Below are 23,725 nucleotides of genomic sequence, written 5' to 3'. Positions count from 1 at the left end.
CACACACACACACACACACACACACACCCTGCGGCCACCGTCCAGCACTGACCACCAGCCTGTGGCATGGGCACTCTGTCTCCATCAATCTCAGGCTGGTCGATGACAGGGGCGGCACGGATTTAGAACAGAGCAGTCGCTGCTTGACAAGGTATTAATGAGTCTGCCCTGATAAATAGTGTCAGGAAGCATGGACTAATTAAGGCAGGAGCTGAGCAAAACATGGCAGAGAGACTTTGAACAATGTATTTGTCTTCAGGCGAAATTGGGTGAGGTGCACCAAGTTAAGCATTGCGGACAGTTTTGTTTCGGGGATGACTGGGGAGTGCCACGAAAACACGGAACTGAGAAGGAATGTTGTACAAGATAAATAAAAAATAACTTTAATAAAACATTAAAACAGTTGCTTTCAGTAGTCACAAAGCATTATTCCAACAGCCTTGTTTTGGGTTGAGAATCAACTGAACTTTCTTCCAGGGAGAGACACCAGATGAAGACAGAGTGGAGATTGGAGCTGTGAGGGCAAAAGTCCATCAGAAGGGGTGTGTTGCTCTCAGTAAACAAGCCTGGAGTGTATCGCACAATACCACAAAGAGACAACAGACAAAACAAGCCCTTCATATGAATGAACAGCTGCACTGGGTAATCCAACAAAGACACTATGGTGCATACATGATACAAAAACATAATACAGTGCTTATACCAGAGGGGAGATGTTCTGTAGTTCAATCTAGTACGTGAAATGTCAGATAAATCTGTATGCACCCACAGAGACCAGGGAAGAGTCCAAATCCTCCAGATTTCTTTGCATAATGGCCCCCGAAGTGGCAACAGACACACAGCCAAGAGACAGGAGGGAGAATGGAGGGCCACGCGAGGCTGCCCTCTAGCTGTCTGGCAGATCCAAACATGGCCGTGCAGTCAGTGAGCCATCATCAGATCTGCCGCCATGACAGTTCCAGCTGACCGAGCAACTTGGGGGGCAGATCTCTCAGACATGCGACGGCGCAGTATGTCCTTGGTAGGGAAACCTTTTCCCCACCACCACCACCACCTCCTCTACTTCTTTGTGTTAGGGAGGTCACCTCAGCACCAGCAGTCCATTTGGCAGAACATCTTCAGAAAAACAAAAAAACTAAGAACTTTCAAGGTCATTCTAAGGCATACGGAAGTGCAATAAATAAAATAAAAAATGTCCTTTGGGAAATTCAGCATCATGGTGTTTGTGCTCCTCCTTGTTTGTTTAAAGGTGGAAGGTTCATTTATAATGGATGACACAATGTCCTTGAGTTGGCTGACAGTCTGCCAATGTTGGTCTGGTTTGGGAAGTGGGGATTATTGAATTGACAGGTGCATAGTGGTGGGACATATAAGAGTGACTGAAATAACATATGAAGGGTATGGTAGTACTGGCCATGTCTGGAAGTGGTTGTCTGTAAAAAAGAGTTGTAATTTGGAAGCTGAATTTGGGCAAAAATGAACCATATACTGTACAGTATATGCCAAATGCCAGCAAGTGATCAGAGCAAATAACATGGCAGTGCTGGCAGCCTTATACTGATGTTTGTAGGGAGGGTCCTGCAAGATGCATCCTTAACCAAACTCAATCACTACGGGGCACACATCGTTACGAGTTCAGAGAAGTAAAAAAGACTAGTTCAGCCAGGGAATTGAAAGAGGAGGAGGAGGCTCATGAGAGAGGTCTCTGGTACTGTAGGTCCATACTGTAGGGTCACTCGAGGCATGTGTCGATGTTCTTGCCGTCCGAGGCCTCATCGATCAAGGCGATCTGGAAGCTGGGGGAGAGGGAGAGGTGGGAGATGCAGCCCACCAGGCCTCTCATGTACTGTCTGTGAGTGTGCAGAGAGATCTCCTTCATACCCCCTGAGTGAGGAAGGGAGGGAAGGAGAGAGAGAGAGAGAGAGAAAGAGAGACACCTCCATCAGCACCACTACCAACATCCTTACTGCAATCGTCATCAGTGACAGCTGCAGCTACACCATTCTATGTATGTGAATTCTGTGAATTCTGTGAATTCTCAACTGTGAATTCTGTGAATTCTCAACTGTGAATTCTGTGAATTCTATGACACCTCCTCCTATACATCACCACCAGAATCATTACTATTAACAGCATCATCACTGTCAACATTATCATTACTTAACATTTAATTGATTTATTTATATTAAATGTTTGCCACTATTATCAACATAAGAATTAGGGAAGTATTGTGAGTTAAATGTGTAAGAGTATTTCCACAAGCCCAAAATGTTCAACTGTTATAGACGAGTAAATAAATCTGAAGAAAATCAGCTGGAATTTTGAGGGCTTATCCTAAAAATTACTCAAATCAATTAATCAATTAATTGTAATAAATGTAATGGTTGACAACTAATTAATTCATCGATTGACTGCAACCATAAGGAACCTCAACCTTTAACCATTGAGACTCACCTATATACAGAGGTCCATTGGAGTTGAGCTGCCTCATTCTCCCTGGCGACTGTCCTCTGCTGGTCCTCTGACCATCCACAACCACCCGGCCATACTGCCCATCTCTAAGAAACGACATAGGACAAGGTAGAGTATCATGATAACTTCCAAGAAGCAGACGAGTTGGTTTAAAGTGAAGACAGTGACTACAATGAGTAAATGTGGCAGTAAAGCAATCCTGTAACAGCATGGCTGACAGTTTGTACCCAGTCAACACAAGTGTACTACACCACAATATTGTCATTTCATTAGGAACAATTCTGAACAAGTCAAGACGTCACTGCAAACAGTCCATTCACTTTGTGACATTTTCCTTAACCACTGACTGAACAAATCCATATGAGGTGAACTAGCTGTTTTACCTCACGGCTTTCAACTGGTGCCACCGACCATCGTTAAAAGTTCCATTGACCACCACCACGCCAAGTCCACTACCAAGATCAAAGCTAGTGAGAGAACATGTTAATAATATATACACTTGGCATATAATGGCACACACTTGCATGACTACAATGAGACTGATAGAGTAAACAAAGGCCCTCCACCTGAAGATGATGGCTCCGCCCTGCAGGCCAAGAGACATGAAGTCCGCTCCAGCGAGACCAGGCCCCTCTCCTCTCCACAGCAGCAGCCCGTTGGGGGCAGAGCATCTGAAGCGCAGTTGCACATGGGTCCTCAAGCCAGAGAGCCTTGGGAGTGGGGAGTGGGGGTGGGGGGTCGAGAGAGGAGGTGACGTTAACAGTGGAAGGCATAAAGAGAGCAAGCAGACGGAGGGGAAAAGTTCTTGAAAAGAAGGGAACATTGCGCTGCTAGAGGGCAAGAGGGGTCAAACAGTTTCCCAGTTGCTGTATGCAATAATGGTTGTACTGTCCGTTTGATGGGGGATGTAATATACTGGTCTGGGAACTAGCCTGCGTGTATCTGTTGTAACTGTATAGTCAGTCACACGTAACAACTGAAGTATTTTTCATTATACTGTAGGTTGCCTTTTTAAGAACAATCTTGAGGCACCAGATGAAAATTAGCCTATACGGCTAACTCTGGCTTATCTACAGTACTTTTGCCTTGTACCTGATGAGCACTGTCCCTATCAAATAGATTATAGATAGATAAATAGATAGATAGATAGTTTGGTTATGGTCATGGTTATGGGATTTGGCAGATGCTTTTGTCTAATGACAATAAACAATACTATATTATACAATCCATATCCCATAAGAGGCACTTAATAAACTAAGTGATTGTTGAACAGATGTATGCCTTTAGACCCCTTGTGAAAGATCCAAAACTATTACAGGAACAGAGAGTACTGAGCAACTCCTTTCACCAACATGGAACCAGTGATAAAAAAAACTCCTGAATTTGACCTAGCGTTTACAGCCAGTAGACACAACAGACGCTCGTCAGACGACCGCAGTGGGCGGTTGGGAACGTACATCTTGATCATTGAATTAAAATAGCAGGGAGCCGATCCTGTCAGGGTCCTACAGGCCGAAGTGAGAGATTTAAATTTAATCTAATTCTGGCCACTATAGGGAGCCAGCGGTGAGTAACTAGGAGAGGAGCTAAATGTGTCCTCTTTGGCTTGATTGAATACTAGGCGTGCTGCAACATTCTGAAATAGTTGTAATATAATGTAATGTGCATCTTTATCTTTAGTATATTTTACTGTTCTTTTTAATCATGTTGATTTGTTGATTTGCTGGTATCTTACGCTGCAGGGACCTTACATTTCCCCTTGGGGGTCAATGAAGTATCTATCTATCTATCTATCTATCTAAGTATCTTAAGTTAATACACAAGCAGGTAGGCCAGCTAACAGTGAATTACAATAGTCCAGCTTGGAGATAAACATGGTCTGTACAAGAAGGTGTGTGGAATCTAGTAGACAGGTAGATAGATAAACAAATAAAGAAATGAGATGAGATAATGAAGGAAAAGTTTAAAATGTGATAATTTATGTATGCAAACCTAGTTGTTGTGGATGTCACATCTCTTAGTAATGTACCGTATATTATTGATGGCATACCGTTTCAAAATATTTCTGTTGTCAAATTTGAGGTAGCTTCTACCAGTGAAGAGAGGAACCTCAATGTCTTCGGTCACTACTGAGGGTACACAAAAAAAGAGTGTTACTGAGGGTGCATGACAGAACATGAGCATTACAGTATGTCTGCTACCTTAAGAGTCAGCCCTACAACCTTTGTGTTATGTAGTTTTATGCACTTAGAGCTGCCATGTGAGCTGCAAAAAGACATTGAGATAAACAAAACACTTCATAAATCTAACCTCCGAGCAGGCCACAGAAAATAAACAAATAAATGAATACATAAACAAACAAATAAATAAATAAGCAAGTTACTGTAGAAGATGCAGCCCACTTAGCCATTCTGAGTTCTAACTAGTGTCGGTCCTGCATGGCTGCACAGTAGGGTTTAAATGAGCCGTTTGCTCAAGAGAGTATAGCATGAGGCCGCCTGCAACAGAGCAGAGAGGGCACGGGGGGCACTTACTGTGGCGGCACAGGTCGGCGCACGCTACGAGATACCCAGCGCCCACGGAGAGGAGCAGATCGAGACACACGTTAGTTCACCCCGAAGCGTCATGCGGGAGACAGTTATACAGCAGTCACAGCAATGCCACAGCCACGACAACCAAACCAAAACACAACAGAGCAGAACAGGCAAACATGCAAGCAGAGAGAGACACACAGCGCAATGGATGCCCAGATGCCAGTCCCAGATGCCATACAGATGCAACACAGATGCGACCCGAGATTCTTATAAATAAAGTTGCGTGCCTGAAATCTCTCTCTCTCTCTCTCTATCTCTCTCTTGTGTGTGTGTTTGTGTGAGAGAGCGAGAGACATTATCCAAACTTCTCTTTGTGAATACACTATCTTGTGTTAATGCAGTAAGGCAGGATGCAAGCAAAGGGTTGTCTTCATATATACAAACACATCATACAGTTGTCAGTTCCATGCCGCAATCCTATCTTGTGATGAAAAATCCTCAACATCTGTAAGTGTGTCAAACATATTATTTTGTATGCGCAGAGGTGCGTGTATTTTGTATGCACATAACAGTGGGGCTATACCAGATGTGCAACTTAAGTGGTCCATCTGCGGTGCATATGCTGCAACATTTAGCTTCCACACCAGACATGTGAGCGGCACGTTTATTCAGGACAAATTAGGCAGTTTTCAAAACCAATTTCTACGCTCCGTAAACGGAACCCTTTTGTTGTGTTACCAGTGTAGGCTGACTGTCAAAGCACTCTTAATACGAATGTGTTTAACACATCTGTGTGTCCAGATAGGGATAACACAGTTTGCGTTGTTTCCTTTTTGTATTTGTTACACAATATGTGTTGAAAACAACACAACTTGCATTGATTTTTAACACATGTCTATGTGCAGATAGGGACAACACATTCGTTTTAAGAGTTTGAGAGTATGGATGACCTTGTTGGCACTGGTTTCCATGGAAGCCTATCGGACAGTCGCACTGGTACTGGTCCTCTCTGGGCTGGCACTGTCCAGCGTTGGCGCACGGTCGTGTGCCACAGGGGTGCTCTGCATTGCCCACGTTCACCCCCTCCAGTGAGGACGCCGTGAGCGGGATAACACGGTCATTCAGCAGGACCTGGTCGGAGGACACACAAACACTCATCTTATACATTATGCGATTCCACATAACGATTACATTTCACTATGACTCAAATCTTGTTTATGTGTGTGTGTATTTTTTTGGGGGGGGGGGGGGGGGGGGTGTTCAGGGAAAATTCGACCATTATTGACAAATGCTTTGTATACTTCCCTAATGTTTAAAAATCAATAAACATTCCATTATAAAAAAACAATCACTAGGACTCACATTCTCTACTCTAGAACACTCATCTCACACACACAAACAAACAAACAATCATACACACACACACACACACACACACACACACACAGAAATGTAGCCATGTATTATACATCCAGCATTTGCATTAACACACACCACAGATGTAATATAATGACACACACATGCACATACTGGACCCAGTGGTTCAACTACATGCCACACAAACACACACACACACACGCACGCACGCACGCACGCACGCACGCACGCACGCACGCACGCACGCACGCACGCACGCACACACACACACACACACACACACACACACACACACACACACACACACACACACACAGACACACACACACACACAGACACACACACACACACACACACACACACACACACACACACACACACACACACACACACACACACACACACAAATCCCTGCTGTGGGACTCCTGAGAACACAGCTCAGAGGTGCAGGATGAGATAACAGACCAGGACACAGAGGCACGGTTTCACAATTCCACACGAAGCCCAACAGACACAACAGAGTGAGTGAGCGCCACCTGCTGGATGCTCCCAGTAAAAGGCTCCAGCGCTCCAGAGTCCCTCCGGGTGGCGTCGTAGTCTGGGAGTCCACCCAGATACAGAGGAGAGCTGCAGCGCACCTGAGTGAATGCCCCCTGCAGAATGCAAAAGGATGACCTTGGTCATGAGTTATTTCATGTTATACAGTAACATACATAATACATAGATAAACAGAAAGACAGACAGACAAACATAGAGAGAGAGAGATGGAGAAACAAACACACAAACAAACAAAGAGAAACAGACAGAGAAGAGAAGAGAAAGACAGAGAGAGAGAGAGAGAGAGAGAGAGAGAGAGAGAGAGCTGTACCTCTGCCAGGCCCTCCACTGCTTTCTGGCTGTCCACTTGCAAGAGGCCCTTCCTGGCTGTGCGAGATACCCGCACCTCGTGCCACCTGAACAGGCTGACAGCCTCCTCACTCCTGGGGCCAGATGGAGACAAACAGCACAATATGGCTTTCTTTTTTACTGACATGTTTCAGTTGGTCATTGCATTATGGATATGTGTATTCAAGTCCTCCATTGGTGGAATTCACAAAGCCAAAAGTAAAGATGAAATACACACTTTCCCTAATATAAGTCTGAATATACAGAGGTCAGACAAAAACTGTAGACTTTATGATAGAGATGTAGTTACATGCTCTGTCCACCAGATGCCGCTCTATGCCGTATGGTTTCACCTGAGAACAGCAGCTCCTGTGCCGCAGTCGAAGCGGAACTCCACGTGACCGCCCACCAGGGTGACGGCCAGGAAGTCGCTGCTGTTGGCGTCCCGACAGTAGAGCAGCGTCCCGTTGGCTGCCGCCGGCCGGAAGGTGATGTCGAACTCGGTGAAGGAGAGGTAGTGGCGCTGGGGATGGGGCCAGGGGGCGCTAGCGTACGACAGCAGCGACTTGTTGAAGTGCGGAACGGCCAGCCAAACGCCTGGAAGAGAGTCGCACATTCTTTGTGTGAATTCCCAACGCCGCTCTGGCTGGGTGCTAAAAACATTGTTTTTGCTTTGCCTTCAGAAAACACTCCCAACAATGGACATTGTTTAGCGAAAACTATTCAAAGAACCTGCTACTTAAAAAAAAATCCTGATAGTATTTCAGCCTAGAGGAAGAAAAGAGAACCCCTTAATCAACTGTGAAATCCGTGGTGAAATACGCTGACAGCACGACAATGCAGAGCTCTTTATCAAACCCATGTGAGGGTGGGGAGGGTGGGGGTGGAGGGGTGAGGGTGGAGGGGTGGGGGGGGGACCTTACTCTCCTGGCACCGCGTTCCTCCGTATCCCAGCGGGCAAAGGCAAATGTGGGCATCTGCTCGAGTGCTGAAGCACGTTCCCCCGTTGGCACAGGACACGCCGGAGCAGGCATGCTCGCTGCACTCGCCTAGGAGGAGGACAGAGCAGAGCCGCTCATTTCAGGCATGCTGGACTGAAGAAAAAGAGAGACTGAATGCACGGCACACCAGCAGCAAAACTGAACGGAAATCATGGAAGCCATGTGCTGTGGAGCTGCTCGGGGTACCATCATTTTGAAATCATGTTACCTGTGTGTGTGTGTGTGTGTGTGTGTGAATGTTGCGCTCCTGTGCAAATTTCTCAAGTGCAAATGTCACAGTTGGTCTTTACAACAACAACAACAACAATAACAAAAGACTTTGTGCTTTGCCCATCATTCAAATTAGGGCCCTCTGCGTGCAGACAGGAACCAGCGGGCTCACAAGTTTCTGCCTGGCCTGCCCGCCGGCCCCTCCTCTCGACTCACCAACATCCGCCCCGGTAAGTGCCCGCCCCAGCGGCCAGGGCCTCATGTCCACCCGCTTCCCGTTGACCGACAGGCTCTGCAGGCAACCCTGGAACCCGCGGTTGGTCCCCGCCGCCCTCGCAAGCCAGTAGCCATTGGGGGAGCCGCCCACATATAGCGGCGTGCGGAAGGTGATCTTGGTGTATGTGCCCTGAGAGGATAGATAGATAGACAGATAGATAGATATATAGATAGATAGATAGATATTTTATTGATCCCCAAGGGGAAATTCAAGTTTTACATAAATAAAAAGGATTCAAGATTTAAGAAATACAGGGATAGATACACAAGCAAACATACTACACATACAGTACTGTGAGCTCACAAGAAAAGGTTTTCAGTTCGCCCCTATGGAGGAGCGCTTCATGGTTGCTCCTAGAAGTATCAGAGGGGCTTTCAGTAACCTCTGAGTTTGTGCTTCTGTCTGTATGTAATGTACACTACATCCTCAAAATTGTAGTGCCCTAGGGTGACTTTAAAAGTGTTACTGTGCTACTACTATTTTGGGGGGCTAAGCAGCGAAGCTGTAAAGGCAACCAGTGTCTTTCCATTTGTTCTTATTATTTGTTTGTTTTACTTATTACTATCTTATTTTATTTTATTTCTATTACACTATGTACAGCACTTTGGTCAGTGTGAACTGTTGTTGTATCTGTGTATGGCTTTATGTTTTGTGTGTGTGTTTGTATACGCTTGTGAGTGTGTATTTGTATACGTCCCCACCTGTGACTGTCCGGTGACAGGTGCGTGATTATTCAGGCGGAGCCAGCCGCTCGTGCCCTCCCGGTGGACGCTGACGCTGTGCCACTGGCCAGGAACCACCGGCCTCTCGCTCACCAGATGAGCCGCGCCCGTCCCACAGTTATACCTGACACACACACACACACACACAATACACACACACACACAAAACACACACAACACAAAAGACCTCAGCTGCACAGAAAAACACAGGTGTGTACACACACACACACACACACACACACACACACACACACACACACACAGACAGGCCTCCGATGCACATCAAACACACACACACAAACACAAACACACAAACACAAACACACACACACACACACACACACACACACACATCTGAAGGTGCAGGAAAGCATCAGGCCTCATGTGGTGAGGCGACCGCTCCCACCCTGCTTGCTGGGCGTATTACGCATTTCCAGGACTAATCAAGCTCAGCCTCATCTGGCTCATCTCGCCATCTCAAAGCATCAAACACTTTACGACAAATGAACGGCAGACACATGCAGTGCACCTTCAGTAAGTGGCGGGGAGATTCTGAATAGAACTAAATTAGGATGCTTATAATGGGACTATTATACCACCGACACCAAACAAAATCACGGTCATGGTCATGGAAGTGAGTGGAGGCGTGTGTGGGCAGGAGAGACCTGAAGTGCAGCTTCCCTCGGATCAGAGCCAGAGAGGAGAAGTCCCCGTAGCCGTGCTCATTCTCCCCACAGTAGAGCAGCAGGCCGTCCACACTGTCTGCCTGTATGGACAATAGGCACAAACATGGTACACACAGCGGCATACGCACTCAAGCGGGCACGCATGCACGCACGCATATGCACACTCATATACAGTATACACACACACACACACACAAATACACACCTACGCACACACAAACATGCATACACACACACACACACACACACACAAATGCACACACACCACAATAACTATTGGCTAATTGTTATATTGACCTAATTGAGACATTTCTGAAAATAAAAAAATAACAGTCTACAGTATAATGACAGTCAATGAAATTCAAACAAAAAGAAATCAATAAAATTGCAATAAAAAAAATCAATAAAAACAGTTAAGCTTTGATTTGATTTTCCACCTGGACAAACATTTGATTTTCACAAGCATCACAATCATATCATAAGCAAATTGCATCGGTCTATCCAACTTCTGTGCAGGAGGACGCAACATACCTTAAACTCCAGGCTGATGTGGAAGGAGTGAAAGGAGTTCTTCAGAGGGTCAAAGGCCATGTAGGAGTAGCCAAACAGCCTGGGGAACTGGACCACCACAACTGAAACGAGACATATTTCTCAAAACTCAGGCGGTAACCAGTGTGGCTAGATCAATGGTGAGGCTTGGTCACACTTCACTTGGATAGTCACAGACTATCTACAGATGCTCTGGATTATCAACAAACAATCGTCTGACACTCTGTTAATTACAATTTATCATTAAAGTTAGGGTTGGATTTGGTTTAGGTGATGTTCAGTAATTGTTCAACAACAATTGTACTGTACTGTACATACTGAACTTGAATGTTAACAGCTGATCCAAGTCTCTGTTGATGAACTATCCGAGTCAAATGTCACCCACTGATCTCAGTTTTTCAAAATACAAGTTATAAAGAGGTAAGTCCAGAGAAGTTCAACATCGTAGGCCACTGCACTACTGCTTAGAGGGAATCCTCAAAACATCCGAGCGAGTGACTGTTGTGTAGCACTGAATGCACTCGTCCGTTAATGATACCCCTCTAGTGTCATATTTCTCATTCAAAACTGCAATCCAAGTGACAGAGAGAAAATAGAGGCAGGCATCCAACAAAGGTTTGCTCAAAATGTTGCATTGCATCGTGCTGCATAACACTCCTTTGTGTTGTGTACAGTGAGGACATTCCAAATATTCCAAATGAAAACAAAGTAATGAAACAGACTTTATCACTAATGTTTGCTTGCATCTCATGTACTGTAGTTAAGACTTGGTGTTAAGAGATTATGTCTGTGAGTCTGGTGAAGGATTGTTTATATTTGAGCTCAACAGGCGATCAAATGGCAGCTCTACCTCCTGAGCTTCTGATGTAATGTGTTGATTGTCTGGGATTCTTCATAGCTCAGTCCAAGAGACTGTTTGTTTTTCCATTTACATTGCCAGGTCTGTGTACACAACAGATCTAAGGTACTGTATTGTGCTTTCTACCGTTATTTTGTTTTGGTTTGGAAGCGCACACTCTGAGAGGAGATTTAGGTCCATAAAGAGTAATTCGCTCTATTTGTCAAATTACAATTGTGAACTGTGCCATTGATGAAAGACCTGACAAACGATTCGCCAAGCTGGACATGATCTGGTGAAACAAAACAACCTCTCTTGAATGACTCACTTCACTTGAATGACTCACTTTATTGAACCGCACATTTTCCTTCCCCCTTTCTTCCTTCCTGCCTTGTTCTCTCTCTCTATCCCTTTCTCTCGCTAGGAGTACGCGGGCTGCTCTGGAGGTCAAGGCATCTCTCCCGGTTCACCGTACACCCCCATCCCTCCCTCCCGCCTTCCGCCCTCCAGCCTATCCCGAGAGCAGCGCTCATCTGGGAACCCATCACAGCATCTTACACCTCCATGTGACAGGATAGATCTGCCAACCCTCCCTCTATCCCTTTACCCAGCCTTCCACGTGCCTTTCTGAAACATGACTTCTCACTTGACCCACAGAGGTCAGGAGAAGTCGGACCTCGCGGTGATAAAAACTGGAGGATGCTTGACAGGAGACTGCTTTGGGCAGTGGGCACTCTAAATGGCCTCACTAGTCTAAATGACTTTATATACCTGTTGTAAGATAGGTGACACAAAGTTGAACATGGTGAAGTGTGGATAGATTAACCCAAAATATACTGCCTGGCCAAAAAACAAGTCACCACCTGGATTTAGCTAAGCAAATAGGTGAGAGCCTCCTTGTGGGGGCAGTGCTATTATCTGGGGTTGCTGCAGTTGCTCAGGTCTAGCTTTAGCAACGTGATGTTCTCAAAAAATGAGATCAGCTGACTACTTGGATATACTCAATGACCAGGTTATTCTATCAATTCCATTGTCTTCCCTGATGGCACAGGCTTATTCCAAGATGACAATGCCAGCATTCATCGGGCTCCCGACTGTGCAGTGGTCCGAATCTCCCGTCATTCAATACAACATGTTGGTGAAAAATTAATGCAACGCTGGACAGAAATAAATGTTGTGAAATTGCAGAAACTTGCAACGATGCCACAGCGAATGTGTGTCGTAATCAAAGCTAAAGGCGGTCCAACGAAATATTAGTGTGTATGACCATTTTTTGGCCAGGCAGTGTAGTACAGTAATTGAAACAAAACTCCTCCAATAATGACAACAAAATGTGTGTTCAACAGATGAAGTATCCGTTGTAGCATCTGGATAGAAGTCTTACAGCATAATGCTCACATATAAGTAAGTTATATGGACCAATTCATGGAGCTGTTAACCCAATAACTCTTTAATTAACTTTCTGTCTGTCTGTCTGCCTGTCTGCCTGTCTGTCTATCTGTCTGTTCCTCTAGATCCAGATGCACAATGACAGTAAAACTGAATCTAATCTAGTCTAATCTCTCTCCAGATCTCAGCCCAGAGTATCTGCCCGGCTTCTCACTCACTCTGCGAGCAGGATGGCCCTTGCCTGCCCAGGGCACACTGGCATCGGGAGCCCCCGCTGGCATGGTCGTCCACGCAGATGGTGTGTGGGGGGCACACGGCGTCCTCGCAGGACAGGTCGTAGAGGCGCTTCAGCGCCCCCTGCCACTGTGTCATGGGGGCGGCCGGGGGCAGAGGAGGACCCAGGGTGGCACCAGAGGGGGCATCAGAGGGGGCAGAGACGGCAGCCATGGGGGCAAAGCTCCAGATGCTACCACCAATCTGCGAGGCTGGAGCTTCAGGTCGGGAGGGCACGTGAGGCTCTGTCTTGGGAGAGAGCTGTTGGCAAAATGTCACAGAAACGTTGGATAGGAATTTTCAAGGGACTTCACTTGTGCTCAGTCCCTAAAATGCAATGCCTTTTTCAGTGCCAAGTTTAAAGTGCAACAAGAATCCTAAAACAAACCAGCACGCAAATGCGTGTGATGTAACTGCTTTTCAATAATCATTGCATGTTTATTGGATACATTCCCCAGCCGTGCACAATCAAAGACATGTGTTTGGTCTGAGTCATCATCACATCCTTTGGAGGAGCCCTTTCTGTTGAGGAAGCTTTGGAGCAGCAGATGTGGGAGTTCAACATACAGATAAGCACAGACAGTCCTCATTATGTCATATTATTCTCGGAAATACTGAATACTGATGACAGCACATGGATGGATACTTCTACTCAGATATCTCAGCCCAAACTTCACCATCTGGATCACAGTACCAAACCTCAGTACATTCATGCACATCTTATCTATAGTATTTTACTGCTCCTTTAGTCATGTTGATTTGTTGATTTTGCTTTGTATTTTCCTGTTTACATTGTATTGTATGTTGTGTGTGGTGTCTTAAGCTGCTGGGACCTATCTATCTATCTATCTGCTTATAGGTACAGTATGTGATCAATTTCAGATACAGTATACACCAACAGAGCTGCTTTTGTGCACAACCAGCTAGGCATTTAAGAACAACTGGCCAAGTCAATTAGCGGTCATTACAACATCTTGACTGCAGTTCAAAATTAGCTGGCTGGCTAACAGCGGCACATTTACAGAAATATGATTAATGTGTGTAGTCCTTATGAATAAATAAATGAAATGAAATGAAAGTAGGCTTCACTAGCAAGTGCTGTTGCCTCGTTCGAAAAAATCTGTTTCACCTCATCAGTGTTGGCACTGTAGTCGTAGTCGGCGACGGCAGCCTCATCGCTGGTAACGGGATGCGTGAGGCGCTGTGTACTGATCGCTCCACTGCCAGCATCTTGGATACCTGCATATCACAGGAGCCAAAGGAGCCAGGCACACCATCAGACGTGAGCCAGCTCGTAAACGAGCCGTCAAAGTCTGACAGTCTGAGCTCATTCTGTCACACCAACCCAATGCACGATACCTGATTTTGCATGTGGTGGAAAGATGTGAGGTGCAAGCTTCCACTGCAAGCCATGTTTGATAACAAAACCTGGTCTTTTGCGCATACGTAATATAACTAACATACATACTTTTCCACTCATGTTAAGCATGGTGTAGTGAATTTGATGAATGAATGAGAGATAATCACAACATATTCACAACAATAACAACAACAACAACAACAACATCATGAATACAAAGAAAATACCTCCAAATGGCTATTCAGGTTATATTTCCCAGCCTGAATGTTCAGGAATATCATTGTACAGTAGCAGAATACATTGAATTCAGCACTCCTAATAAGCATGGGAATGCTGGGAAGTCGAGGCAGTGTGGCGTGGTAAAACCATTCAGTCTGGACTTTGAACTGAGTCATATCTACACTTGAGCCCCAGCGCTAAATGAATTCACAGACACTGTGCTGTAAGCCGTCTTGTTATTTTTAATGCTTCCAACTGCAGAGTTTATAGCGCGTGGTGCAGTGATTTAGCTGAGATACTCACTGAGAGTCCAAATGCCACTGACAGAGCTTGGGGGACTCGGGCCGTTGGCGTTCACTGCTTGGACCATAAACTGGTACAGTGTATCTGGGCTCAGTCCCCTCAGGACCATAGAGGTGGTGGGAACGGGCACACGAAGGGATGTCCACTCCGTGTCCACCTCTGGTCTAGGGGAGAAAAACCATGAAAACCATGAAAAGCATTATTCAAAACATTCAAATGTAGTTGTTCTATCATGGCACTTTTCAACTGACACTTTGCACTCAGTGTATATAGAGCAGGGAGAAGTAAAACAGGGGTGAAATGAGCCTTCAGAGTAGAGTTGAAACCATGATGCATTCCGCATGTGCCTTCTCCATCCTCATCCAGATTTCCCTCCAGAGAGAATTCTAGACTTTTCTGTCCTCCACTCAATCTACATCACAGGGATCACTTTAGCGCCACCTCATATTCTTTTATGGTTTTACTACTTTATATTATATATCTAATTAGTTTGGCAAATAAATCAAATCATGACCATGCAACTGCTGAGAAACATGGCTGTATAATACAGCAAAATTATTGCTGTTTTTCTTTCTCAGTTAACACAAACATGTTTTATTTTCTACATAAGAGGTAAAAATGCAATCCTTGAAGACTGAAAGAGGAACTCTAAAACAATGGCAAGCTTAACATAGCCAGACTGATAAAGTGAAGCTGCTATTTCTTTGTTGGGTGGCCCCACACATGAATCTCTTTAAAACTCTTTTCTCCAACACATTTATGGAAAATGGCTTTGGGAGGTGCCTTGTTTGGGTGCTTTTGTAAGGTCACATTCAGTTGTGGTCTTTAGTCTACCCTCAGCCATGCATAGCCTTGCACAACCCAGCGCACAACCCATACATTATAAAATCTCGCACATTTCTTTTTTGGCTGAGGGGGGTAAATCTGTCTGTATAATTGGCTTGTTTGTACAAAACTTTCCGGAACACAGCTGTTTTTTTCTCCTCTCTCACTGCACTGGTGATGGAACTGTTGCAATATTACAGCATAGATACAGTGCCGTTATGATATACAATGAATCACTATATACATTATAACAATAACAATAGTAAGTTGAGAAATATACTACTGCCGACCACATCAAGCTAGTGCAAAAAACAAGTGTTTTAACACCTCTAGAAATCTGTGAATGAGACGAAACTAAAGAAGCCCTTTTAATGAGATGTGTGTGCGACCCCCTTCTCTGCATGTTGAATATGCACACACAAACCCTGTTGTGCTGACAGACTGGAACCAATTCAGCGCCTCCGAAATCTAAATTTAAATGTCTTCAGAAGTCCGTGAACAGCTGACCAGCTCGCTCACAATGGGCTTTTTCTGCAAAACTGACAAACATGCCGTCTGATCTGAGTGTGTGGTCCCATGTCTTCAGGGCATCTATAGATGGAGGTCTCGGAGCACAACACTTTCTGGGGGCCCTCAGAGCAGAATCCTTTAGACTCATTGAGAGGCGCGATTCACCGCGCAAGCATTCAAGCAATAGTCACGTCTTTGATACTTTTGCTGAAAATGGATACAGGCACGAACTGCATTCTCCCTCCAATATAGACCTGTCTAGAGGACAGAAATGAGAAAACTCTATGACCGTCCAGCGCACTGTGTACTTTGGACTGCCATTATGTGCAAGTGTATACAAGTCAAAATGTGTGGTCCCTATGCATAGTAAACCACAAGTTGGCTGGTCCGTGTGACAGTGATTATTCCAAATAAACAACTTCCTCTTCCACGAGTTTAGGCTGCTCCTCCATTTCCTTTTGTTCGTCTCGCTATTCTCTGAAAGCTGCTCTAGAATAGGAAACTTTCTGCAACTTTAATGGAAAAGTCTCGCTGTGATACTGATTTTTTTCTCGCATCTATGTTGTGTTTGGATCTCAGGGGCCTCACTCCACCTTCAAGATGTAAACACCGTCCTCAGACGCCCGCGGTCAAATCTCCAAACATTATCAAGGAGAAACGGACAATGCAGCCTCCTCTGATTAGACAGGGCACGGTTATTTACACTTTCAGCTATTATGAGAGCATCAAGAGGCAGCAGGAAGTATACTTTTTCCCTTAGTTGGACGTCGGCCACGACGCTCGCAACAGACGACATTCATTTATTCGGAGGAGCTGTGCCAGTATTTGTATAGATTTTGTGCGGTGCCAAATTCCTGTTTCTGTTCTTAGTTACTCAAGGCTTGCTACTGTAAATCCAGAGAGAGCAGCTGTCGCTAAATACAATAAAACACTAGACTCACGCCTACACTGGTTATAACAGCAAGACGCTTTTACTGGAGCTGGAAAATTAAAATGTAAATGTAAAACGTACGTGTGTGTGTGTGTGTGTGTGTGTGTGTGTGTGTGTGTGTGTGTGTGTGTGTGTGCGTGTGTGCGTGTGTGCGTGTGTGCGTGTGTGTCACAGGACAACACTAGCTTGCTTGTATAGTGTTTAGGCCTGTATCACGCATGAGACTGCCAAAATGTTGATCTATCCTTATATGTTACACTTCAGAAATGCACCAATACCTCAGATGTGAGCCTGTTCTGTTCACAAGCATGCCGCATATGACGTCAGCAAGGTATTTACCTGGTATAGGAAACCAGGAAGTGCTGAACAGGCGAAGCTCCTTCCGATGCACCAGGCTTCCATGACACCACAATTTGTGTATGAGATCCCACTACCACATCCGGTGCTGATGGGGGCGCTGGTCTGAAGCATCTCTCTAAAGCATAGACTGAGAATGAGCAAAACAGGGCAACTTTTCTATATTCCCCCTCTAACAAGACACTACACAAGCAGTTAACATTTTGATCAGACTTTGGTCTCCGTCTCTGCAACCCAGATGTGCTCATCTACTGGGCCAAGAATGAACTTCCATCTGCATGACATTGGAGGAACCAAATTAGTCCAAAAGGAAAGGAGGGTGGTCCATGAAGATTTCACACTTAACTGAACACGTAAAAAATCATTAAAAATCCTTCACAGCCCATAACTGAAAAACAAATGTTTCAAAGCTAAATAAGTTAGTCTAACTAACATGGCATCAATGTATTTAGCATTAGCCAATAGTTCACACTTCAGTACATGCTGTATATTAGTGGTGTGTGTGCATGTTCTCACCATGAGAGGCTGGCGTGATGCCCCTGGGCATACTGGCTCGTCCCTCCCCCGCCCAGCCATAGGCTGCAATGGTCACATGGTACTGGGTATTGTTTTTCAGACTGGACACCTCCGTACTCTAACATACAGTATACAGATAGCAATATATTTAACAGCATGTTATACCACTCTACAGTCATAATATTGATTTTTACAAAAAGTACATACAGTGAAACCTTGTCTTTTGTATGGATATTTACCAATAATTATCTAGATTTAACTTACAAATTCAGCAAGTCCATCCCATGGTACCTGAAAAGTGGAAACAAGACACAAACTTGAGACATTTCAGCCAAAACAATCATGAAGTGTGCATTAATACGATTAATAGAGCAGTTGTCACACCAAGACATTTCATAATTACTTGCTCACCCCTTTCAGCATGTCAATGCGAACAGGGACATTCCGTGTAATGGGCGTTCCTGCTGGACTGTCGTTGCTCACCTCTGTTAAGAACACCTAAAGAAGGATACACAAGACAACACACATGCGCGCACACACACACGCACACGCACACACACACGCGCACACACACGCACACACACACACACACACACACACACACGCACACGCACACACGCACACACGCACACACACACACACACAGACAGACATACGCATATATTACTCATTGTTATGTTCATTGGGCAGGACGGTGTTGTTGATTGTATTCTTTATTAAAGTAGTCTACTTAGTTTACCCCTATCTGCACGCACTGCACTGCCCTATCTAAAGGGAGTGTTGTGGCTCCATTGTTGCTCCAGCTTATGTCCCCGAGACCCTTTGTCTGGTCTCATAACCAGCCTTGTATCACACTATCTCTGCATTGACATAACACTTTGCAGCCCACTCTGAGACTAAGCAACAAGGGACCGACCCACAGAGATTGGACATGCTTTAAGCCCTGCGCAATCCCAACAGAGCAGCCATGCCCCTGGGCTGTCGCAAGGGAGACGTGGGAAAAGAAGCGAGAAGAGTTCACGAAGTTGGCAGCAAAACGTTTGGGCCCGCACGGTTAGGTGCACAGGCCCCCCGCCAGGACCGGCTCCATTCATTCTCATCAGCAGGGGCGGGAGACAGAGAGAGAGACAGAGAGAGAGACAGAGAGAGAGAGAGAGAGTCAACAGCCCTGCCTATCTTCACCTGCTGTTGCAGACACACCAGACAGACACACCCCAGGGGCGGCAGCCGCCGCAGCAGCAGCAGCAGCGGGAGAGAGGCGCATCCGAGAGAAAGACTAGTCTGTTAGCGTAGCATGTCGGCTAACAAAGCTAACAAAGCAGGCACATCCCATGGGGTCCGGGTTACCGAGTGCAACAGTGGGCTTGAGTGAGAGATGCTCAGGGTCGCATCATCATGCTGGCAGGAAGGCCTTGTGAATTTTCACACCTCTCTTCAATCACAACCCATCACAAGGGGAACACTTTATTACAGGCGTATGTAAACACAAACCCAGCATACTTCTCTCTCCCTCTCTCTCTCTCTCTCTTTTGGCTGCACACAGTATTAAAAAAAAAAAAAACAACAGAAACCAGCCAACGTAACCAGATCCAGCGCACGATGCGTAATGTTTTCTCCAGAGCGGAGAGGAGAGCGGAGGAGGAGGAGGAGGCCCCTGGACTCTGTGCCATTCACGGGGCCCTGACAGCCACAGGCTGCAGGTCAAGAGAGGCACATCCTGGGAGAGGAGGCGGAGGCACCTAACAAAGCCCGGCGACAGAGCCTTGTTTAGATACGGCCCGGGCTAATCCCCCCGCACTGTCTGACAGACGTCTTGGATGCACGGCTGCATTGAGCTCATCCCAGAGCAATGTGACCCAAATCCATGCTTACAAACGCACGCTTATGGTAAACTAATTATGTTGGAGTGTTGGAGCATGGAGAAGAAATCAATTCTTTCACACTTTAACAATGCCCGCACCAATGGGCGATTTGTGGAACAAATTGTCAAGGATAACAAAACAGACAATAGGGAGAGGATCTTAAGCGAATGCCCATTAAAAAACGGAGAAAATAATGCAGCTGCTTTCAATGTGAATAACCAATTCCAGAAACATGTGTTTTCTGAGTACGTTCTGAATGATGGTTTGTGAAAGTCCGTTGTGTTTGTGCTAAAAGATTTATTGGCAAACACAAAACAACTACGCAACTATTACTGAGCACTCAGAAAATGTGCTTACAAAAGGAAACACACTGATAAGCGTTGACATTAAAACTAAAGATAAACTGTAAACACTACAGTTAAGCCTAAACAGAATGACCACCAACGTTTCAAAAGAACGTACATCACCTGCAAGAAAACAATCCAATTGTGGTTAATCCATTTGGTCTGCCAGCACCCTGCCCCCAAAAAAACACGCCGCAACAATTTATTCCACATAATGGCTTCCCATCAGTTAAACTCAAACAGTGAAAGCACAGTTGCAGGACATCCCTGCAGGGTTTTTGGCTGGGCCAGTCCAAAGCTTTTTCCCACACATTCTCAATCTGGACCCTCGAATCCAGGCTAACTTCATTTTAAAAACCAGACAGTGGACGGACATCTGATTTGGATCAAAATCTGATTAACTTGAAACAAAGAGGGGGCAAAGCAACTGGCTCTGTGAGTGCATAGCATTCTCTCTGTATGTGAAAGGCATTCTGCTCATAGCAGAGCAGTAGCATCATTCCTGAACCCTTCCGAGACGCACTCATAGTGAGCCTCGTGGCAATGCCAGGCGCAGTTTTGTGGTTAGAGCATCCATCTTGCAAGCCCCGGGACTGGGACGGGGTTCAAGGGCTGACACAGAGAGAGGAGCGCTCACATTACGTAAGCACGGCCCACGGTCGCCGCAGAACTTTACGACCATTCTCTCGTGGCACGACGCCGTCGTCTGCGCGGCTGCGAGTGTTACAAAGGGACTCTGGAAAGTCTGACTCGTGCGGGGGCTGCACTGTTCTGCGTCTGCACGCCACACTTCCTCTGACCAGCACTGGAACTATTTATAACCCCCTGACTGTCTACGATTTAAAAAAAAAAAAAAAAAACAGGAAAAAAGTAGAATAAATTGCCCATATGGATGGACCCTTAAAGGTGCCCTGAGACCAATGGAATTATTCGCTTAAGAGAAGTGTCGTTTTGCAGCTCAATGATTCAGTCGGACAGTTTCTTGGTTTCTCTTCAAGACATCTGAAGCCTGCAGGGTCTCACAGATGTACCACATATCCATAGGTTATTCTATACTGATCCCTTTTTTTCTCCCAAAAATGTAGAAAATCTGGATCATAAATTAAGCTATTTCCTGGCAAAGGAATCTTCACAGCTGAAAGCTATTAAAAGGCAATTATCTCAGGTTAAATAACACAAAAACTTTATCGTTCCTCTCATAAGGACTTGGAAAATATCGTATATTATGTTTACCAATACCCACTGTAACTACTACTGTTACCGTTTAGCTGTGCATGACTATTTGTGACAGCGCAGCTCTTTGTGTGAAGCAGGACGGCACAGCAGTGTCTGTTTCCACACAGCTGTCCATGCGAAGTTGGCTGGTCAGTGTTGTGGTCTGACCAAGCCAGTCATTTTTGGTGCTGCTCCTAGTTCTGGAACACACGTGTGGACACTCTGCTCCAACTCAAAAGCACTTGTTTTTCTGAACTCTCACGTCCCTCCCAAGACTATATGTGGGCCTCACGGAGTTGCCTGAGAGACTGTGTCAGGTATGTTGGGGTGAGGGGTACCAAAAAAGGGTGGGGGTGGGTGTGTGAATGGGGGGGGGGGGGGGGGGGGGGATAAAGAGGAGGGGGTTTACCCGGTAACCCAGGACAGCGGTGACGTGTCGTCGTGGCACCCTCCACCTGACAGCAACTGCTGTGCAGTTCAGTGTTTCCAGCTCCACGTCCAGAGGAGGACTGAGAGTCTCTGAAAACAAGCACACAAGACATAAACAAATACAGCTGCAAGTACATACACACGCACACACACACACACACACACACACACACACACACTCTCACTCTCTCTCTCTCTCTCTCTCTCTCTCTCTCTCTCACACACACACACACACACACACACACACATATTGAACACATCCATTAGAAATGTTAACTCAAAGACAACAAGACAACTACTACATACTTTACCACAAACGGGCACATTATACACACATTCAGTATAATCCAAAAGCACAAAGCCTAAACATACGGACAAAGTGCATGACACCACAGAGACATGACTGAAGAAACCCTCAATTTATTTTAAACATGCAATAAATTGCAAGCTACAGTAGCCTATGCCAACCAATCCCTATTGAGCAGCTTCTGTGGAATCTGAGAGAAATGTGAAGCGCTGTGAGAGTGACTATGTGGGTAAAGGGGGGGAGAGTCGGGACCTCTGCACGACCACTGCACTTACTCTGCCATCAATCCTCCTCCCCACTGTCAGTAATAGCCTAGTGCTGCCTCTGTCACTACAAGCTCAGCCCCTGAGCTGTGAGCTAGCCGGCTGGCTGGGGGAGCCTGTAAATCCTGTAGCTTCCTCCTGTATGGCACCCCCATCACTCCTACTCAGTACCTTGGCTGTCAGAGCAGTTAGGGCATAGACTCAGGAGATGTTTAAATAGGTAAAGAGCCCCCAATTCATTTACTGCTGAATGAATGCACTAAATCAGCTCAGGCAAGCTCCTGATTGAATAGTCTGTAGCCTAGTGTATGAGAATCTGTAATGCAGGAACTGGTTGTCAGATTCTCAAAGTTGCAACAAAGTTAAATGTTTCCCTCAAAAAAGAAGCTGCAGGAACTCTCTATACGGTAACTAATTGGATGCTCATTGTTTCATAACTAGCATGCATCATCAAACTCACATAATAGATCTGTAAACTGTGCATGATAAACTTTAGTCGTGATCACTACATTTTATATCAACTTTCCATTCATAAAATGATTATGAACTCTGAAACTTAGAGGAAACTTGTGCAACAAATGACTTCATTAGTCCACTTACCCAAACCACTGTCTGCAGTCCGCCTCAGTGAGCAAGAAAATCCAAATATCTGCAGGAGCACCAAGATGACAGATGCTCTACACGGTGAAAAAGCTGCCATCACTTAACTTCCGTACATGAAAAAGGCTTACAGTGTTGTCAGGCGTACGTCAAAGTGCGAATGAGGGGAAGACGAAGCGAAGTGAGAGTTGAGAGTTTAGAGCCCCACTGTAGCTGGTCCTGGCTCCGCCGCGTCCCACATCGACTCTTTTTTCCCCCTCTCTACTTGAAGGGAGGGAGCAAAATAAACGGATTTGCAACTACTCAAGGAGATGTGCCGATTTGTCACGGGTTTGTTAAATCGTCCCTCTTTCACATAACCACCGAAAGCCCATGGGACCAACTACAGAGAGCTGTAGCCTACAGAAGAAACTGCGCAAATGAACTACCTGAAGGTTTTGAGGACGTCGAGGCTAAGAAGATAAGTTATAG

General features: G+C 45.5%; 2 protein-coding genes across 2 annotated transcripts; both read right to left on the bottom strand.

Annotated features, from left to right (window-relative positions):
- Positions 1-363: 363 nt before the first annotated feature.
- LOC134071095 (pikachurin-like) lies at positions 364-17,814 on the bottom strand. Its single transcript, XM_062527678.1, has 18 exons — positions 17,701-17,814; positions 15,096-15,259; positions 14,343-14,452; positions 13,159-13,474; positions 10,696-10,796; positions 10,144-10,244; positions 9,458-9,602; positions 8,696-8,885; positions 8,192-8,317; positions 7,622-7,865; positions 7,252-7,363; positions 6,920-7,036; positions 5,957-6,137; positions 4,523-4,601; positions 3,039-3,182; positions 2,856-2,939; positions 2,455-2,558; positions 364-1,884 (listed from the first exon to the last, which is right to left on the bottom strand). Exons 2-18 carry the CDS (start codon positions 15,202-15,204, stop codon positions 1,733-1,735), a joined length of 2,415 nt encoding a protein of 804 aa, XP_062383662.1. The 5' UTR covers positions 15,205-15,259; positions 17,701-17,814; the 3' UTR covers positions 364-1,732.
- A 202-nt stretch (positions 17,815-18,016) lies between these two features.
- Positions 18,017-23,354, bottom strand: LOC134071761 (pikachurin-like). Its single transcript, XM_062528600.1, has 6 exons — positions 23,255-23,354; positions 22,065-22,174; positions 18,646-18,732; positions 18,499-18,525; positions 18,235-18,352; positions 18,017-18,063 (listed from the first exon to the last, which is right to left on the bottom strand). The coding sequence occupies exons 1-6, from the start codon at positions 23,352-23,354 to the stop codon at positions 18,017-18,019; spliced, it is 489 nt and encodes a 162-aa protein (XP_062384584.1).
- Between the last annotated feature and the right edge of the window lie 371 nt (positions 23,355-23,725).

Source organism: Sardina pilchardus, chromosome 23 (assembly GCF_963854185.1).
Source record: "Sardina pilchardus chromosome 23, fSarPil1.1, whole genome shotgun sequence".
Taxonomy (NCBI): Eukaryota; Metazoa; Chordata; class Actinopteri; order Clupeiformes; family Clupeidae; genus Sardina; species Sardina pilchardus.
Note: the sequence above shows the minus strand (reverse complement) of the source record. Positions and strands in the feature narration are given on the sequence as shown.

What these genes read in the sequence shown, in the direction of transcription:
- LOC134071761 (XM_062528600.1), bottom strand. Translation starts at nt 23,354, where the DNA reads ATGGCAGCTTTTTCACCGTGTAGAGCATCTGTCATCTTGGTGCTCCTG. An exon ending in GGGATGGACTTGCTGAATTT is followed by an intron (nt 18,353 to 18,498) that starts GTAAGTTAAATC and finishes ACTGTATGTTAG; the next exon opens with AGTACGGAGGTGTCCAGTCT. An exon ending in CATCACGCCAGCCTCTCATG is followed by an intron (nt 18,064 to 18,234) that starts GTGAGAACATGC and finishes TTACGTGTTCAG; the next exon opens with TTAAGTGTGAAATCTTCATG.
- LOC134071095 (XM_062527678.1), bottom strand. Translation starts at nt 15,204, where the DNA reads ATGGTCCTGAGGGGACTGAGCCCAGATACACTGTACCAGTTTATGGTC. An exon ending in AGGGCCATCCTGCTCGCAGA is followed by an intron (nt 10,797 to 13,158) that starts GTGAGTGAGAAG and finishes GTCTCGTTTCAG; the next exon opens with TTGTGGTGGTCCAGTTCCCC. An exon ending in CAATGGACCTCTGTATATAG is followed by an intron (nt 1,885 to 2,454) that starts GTGAGTCTCAAT and finishes TTCCTCACTCAG; the next exon opens with GGGGTATGAAGGAGATCTCT.